General features: G+C 39.5%; 1 protein-coding gene across 1 annotated transcript; it reads left to right on the forward strand.

The window, feature by feature from the left end:
* Window positions 1-246: 246 nt before the first annotated feature.
* Window positions 247-4,435, forward strand: LOC131245483 ((-)-germacrene D synthase-like). The gene is made up of 6 exons (XM_058244983.1): window positions 247-478; window positions 932-1,193; window positions 1,567-1,939; window positions 2,128-2,346; window positions 2,515-2,584; window positions 4,136-4,435. The coding sequence occupies exons 1-6, from the start codon at window positions 338-340 to the stop codon at window positions 4,433-4,435; spliced, it is 1,365 nt and encodes a 454-aa protein (XP_058100966.1). The 5' UTR covers window positions 247-337.
* Window positions 4,436-4,859: the final 424 nt, after the last annotated feature.

Here is a 4,859-nt window from a genome sequence, read left to right on the forward strand (position 1 = left end):
AGCTGACCTCATAAACATGGATGGCCAGATTCAACGAGTAAAACTCATAAACATGGATGGCCAGAGCCGTCGAATCCCTGCCTTTTTGATCCACCTAGCCACCTACCAAACAAACTGTCTTGATCATCACATCTTTTGAACGTGTAACACGAGGTCATGATGCAGAACTTGTCTACCCACAGACAATCAAAGACAGACGAAAACTCAGTACACAGCATGTATTGCGTGTCCCTGGGGCCTTAAATACCCATAATCTGCCTGTCTTGGACCAGACAAGCCTTCAGTTAAAAAGGCAAAAAAAAAAAAATACTTGTTTCAATTCCATCCATCTATTGAAATGGCTCATCAAGGTCCGCCTTCTCTTTGTTCTACCCTTCAAGCCACCAAAATTGGAAAGCCTGAGGTTGTGCGCCAAATGACTGCTTTTCACCCAACGGTGTGGGGTGATCACTTCCTTAACTACTCTGGAGACCGAAAGGTAGGAATGTTTTTCACACATGACCATGTGACGACATGCGTGAATGACATCCACGCCATTCATCATGTAGGCCTATCGGATACGACTATGGCTTTAAAATCCTAGCTTTCAACATAGCTAGCATGTGTGGGCCAAACGTGTGCAAGGAGAATGCAGAGTAAAATGAAAAAGAGAAGAAAATCACTGCTATTAGACAATCCATGTACACAGCATCAGCCTTATTTTTAGGCTGTAGTACGTGCGTGGGGATGTCCATGCATGAACAATGTGGATGTTGACTATGTTTGCTCCTTTGTGGAGAGTATTACTCTTAGCTGCACGTGTTGCAGGTGCATGTGCAAATGCATGCACGTTAGATCATGTATTCATGTACGCAAAATTTCAAAATTCATAATTCAAGAAAAAATAAATAATCTATTAGTATTTTTGAGTTTGTCGATGGAATGGATGCAGAAGGTGGATGCATGGACGAGAAAGGTTGAAATGCTTAAGGAAGAAGTGAGAAGGATGCTTTTCAACACCCATGGTTCAGTGCAAGAAATGAATCTGATTGATGATATTCAACGGCTGGGAGTGGCGTATCACTTTGAAAACGAGATAGACGAGGCATTACACCGTATGTATGGTGAATATACGAAAGTTCAATATGATGATTTGTACGCCGTTGCACTCCGATTCAGACTGCTAAGGCAAGGAGGGTACAACGTGTCTTCTGGTATAAGAATCTCTCTCTCTCTCTCTCTATGCGCGTAGGCATATTTATATAATAAAAAAACACATGATGTTCTAGACCATTCATCTATTAGAAGATTAAACCATCGATGGGATGTATGGGAAATGAATCTTTCCCTTCATGTCAACATCATCTAAAAACACATTTTAGCGTTTGGACCCCTTTTCTACGAGGTGTGAGAAGCGGATTGAGATCTCTCTGTTCAGTGAGATTTGTGCGAGTGGCGCACAAGTGATGGGACCTTTTAGACGAAAGGTCTGGACATCACATGCATGCTCTCATGCACCACACATGCACAAGCACCATCACAAGACCATTTTTAGATGATGTCATGAAATTTTGAATGGCAAAGCAGATGTTTTCAGAAATTTCAAAGATGAGGATGGAAACTTCAAAGAAACCCTGAGAAGTGATGTGAGGGGTATGTTAAGCTTATATGAAGCTGCATACTTAGGCATACAAGGAGAAGATATATTGGATGAAGCCATTGTTTTCACTAGTGGTCACCTTAAGACGATCGTGGACCACCTTCATCCTCCACTTGTTGCAAAGGTACGTCGAGCCCTAGAGCTTCCACTACACAAGCGCATACCAAGGCTGGAGTCAAGGTACTACATCTCACTCTATCAAGAAGATGAGTCTCACAACGATGTGTTGCTTGAGCTTGCAAGATTGGATTTTAATTGTCTACAGTCATTGCATCAGAGAGAGTTGAGGGACCTCTCTAGGTAAGTTTCAATATTATTTTAGTGAGGCATTTAGATGGTATCCTTAATAATATGATATAATGATGCGTAGGTGGTGGAACGATCTTGGGCTTGACTCAATTGAGCATCCATACACAATGCAACTAGTAACAAACGAACCATCTAATTCTCACTAATATGATATATTGATGTGTCGACGTTTGTTGTAGGTGGTGGAAAGATCTTGGGCTTGCAACCAAGTACTCTTTTGCAAGAGATAGATTGGTGGAAACCTACTTTTGGATTTTGGGAGTGTACTTTGAGCCTCAGTACACCCGTGCAAGAGCCATAAAAACCAAAATAATGAAACTTTTATCGATAATTGATGACATTTACGATGCATACGCCTTGTTCGATGAACTTGAAATATTCACTAATGCAGTCTATAGGTATAAATCTGGAACCCTCTTTGAAATTTCAATATTCTTGCTGAAATCACTCCAGAGGGTTAATGGTGGTTGATAGACTATAAACTGGGAAATGGTCCATCTTTCTTATGCAACTGATTATCGTGGAAACACTATCGATGTGAAATGTTAGAGACTAATAACTTTCAGGTGGGAACTTGAGGCCTTAGAAGGGCTTCCAGATTACATGAAGGCTTGCTATCTTGCACTCCTGAACACAGTAGATGAAATAGAGAGCCAGATGATGCCGGAGGAAAAATTCTATCTACAAACTACATAAAAAGAGAAGTATGACATCCAAACTCTACTTCATGAGAGTTATTACAGTCATAGGGCAGTACCACTAGCCAGGCACAAGGTCAGGCCCAGGTGAGTCCATGCCTGGACTGATAAATTGTAAGGCCAGCCATTTCCAACTATATCCATCTAGGTCTAGGCTCGTTGGTGATGACTGGTATTACATTAGGTTGGAATTAGATCCGGTTGACGCACTGAAATATCGGTCATCCAAACTGTTTATGAGTAGGACAGTTATGGATTGAGCAATTTTTTTTCAATGGTTCAAATATACTGAACTGAAAAACCAAATGCCAATCATGTGTTTAAGAATTTCAAATGGGAGTAATGGTTCATTCAATGTAGATGATTGGTATTGCAAATGTACAATTGCATGTTCTTCCTCATCATATATTCTCTTGTTTATTTTATTTTATTTATTTATTTATTTAAATTTTTCTAAAGGAGTTTAGTTTGATATGGCATGATCAGATGAAGGCGTTTGTCTAGTCCTACATGGATGAAGCCAAATGTGTCAACAGAAAGCACATGCCTACATTAGGATAGCATCTTGATGTTTCACTACTCAGTTGTGGCTTCCCATTACTCACTGGCGTTGCTTATGTTGGCATGGGAGATGTGGCCAGCAAGGAAGTCTTTGATTGGTTGAACACCCATCCAAAGTTCATTATGGATTTATCTATTGTATGCCGACTGTTGGATGACATCGCAAGCCATCATGTAAGAATACATATGAATTGAGTAGTAGCCCATGCACATTTTTCCTGGTAAATTAAATGTGCATAGGGATTCCCCACCACCACCAATCATGGATTAATGACTTATCTAAGTCGGATGCAACTCAAACCTAGTTTGGCACAATGAGTCAGCATTAACAATATTCCCAATTGGGTTAGTCATGACTCGGGACTCAGGCCCAAACAATTTGGTCTGAGTTGACTGGTGAGTGGTGGAAGAAGTTTTTTTAGGTAATGCATCAACTTGGTACATGTGAGTTCGACACGGTTAGAGATTTTGATAAAGATAAAAAAATATTGATAATCAATAATTTATATAAACTATAGTTTCTAATACAAATTACTGTTAACTAAAAAGTATGAGATCATTTTTTAAGTGGCAAGTTTTTAAAATGGCTTAACAAGATTTTGAGCTGATTCGTTGTGAAACTTTGTGTTCTATGTGTGACTCAATTTAGACTTGGCATGGCTCACCGAGCCGACTCGACATGACAAACTGAAGCAAAGCACTATTTAATGAGATGCTGATAAATTCTATATTTTATATATCTAATCCCTGCTGAAACTATTTTAAACATTTACTGATAATTATTGAATTTTTAATCTTTATAACTATTAGAAAGTCAGTTGAATCAAGTTGAGCTTTCAAGTCCACCTGGCCGGCTGAGGTTTGAGTTGAGTCAAGTTTTCGTATTGTACATGTTCTTATCACCCATTTATGTTGCTGATACCTGAAGTTTGAGCAAGAGAGGGAGCATGTTGCTTCAACTGTCGAGTGCTACATGAAGGAGCATGGTGTATCAGAGGAAGAAGCATATACCAAGCTTCGAGAAATGATTGCTATGGGGTGGAAGGACATAAACAAGGCATGCCTGGGACCGACTCTTATCCCATTGCCACTTCTTGTTCGAGGGACCAACCTCCCACGTGTGATAGAAGGCCTACACATCCATGGAGATGGATATACTCATTCCAAACATGAGATGAAAGAGAAAGTCATTGCGGTGCTTGTTGATCCTATTCCCATTCCCATGTGAAAATAGGGTGTGCTACACTCATCTTCGGTTGCTTAAATAAGGCTTTGTTTTACACTTACCTATGTTGTATAAGGGTGGGGGCACATAGAAACTATTTCTCATATGCATATATTTATGTTTGTAGGATTATTGGGTGTTTTACACTTATCTATTTTGTATGAGGGTTGGGGCACATCCAAAATTTTTCTCATATGCATGTAATTTATGTTTATAGGATTATTGGGTGCTTAATACGTGTTTATAGTTTTCTAGTGTGATTGTGATTATATCCATACCTGTTATTATGATGTTATCAGTGGTTGTCAATTTATTACATGCTTGATTCGTTTGTAGACCGTTGCATATGGAGTGAAAAGTTGGAGCAGTAGATGTCACACTCCAGATTTCGGCACCCAAGCATTATCGACTCAATTACATAGTCACG

Source organism: Magnolia sinica, chromosome 1 (assembly GCF_029962835.1).
Source record: "Magnolia sinica isolate HGM2019 chromosome 1, MsV1, whole genome shotgun sequence".
In the NCBI taxonomy this organism is placed as follows: Eukaryota; Viridiplantae; Streptophyta; class Magnoliopsida; order Magnoliales; family Magnoliaceae; genus Magnolia; species Magnolia sinica.

Bases quoted from the DNA above. Each gene is read 5' to 3' on its own strand.
- LOC131245483 (XM_058244983.1), top strand. From the start codon at position 338: ATGGCTCATCAAGGTCCGCCTTCTCTTTGTTCTACCCTTCAAGCCACC. The intron at 2,347-2,514 runs GTATAAATCTGG...AATAACTTTCAG, and splicing joins TTCACTAATGCAGTCTATAG to GTGGGAACTTGAGGCCTTAG. The intron at 2,585-4,135 runs GTAGATGAAATA...TGATACCTGAAG, and splicing joins ATCTTGCACTCCTGAACACA to TTTGAGCAAGAGAGGGAGCA.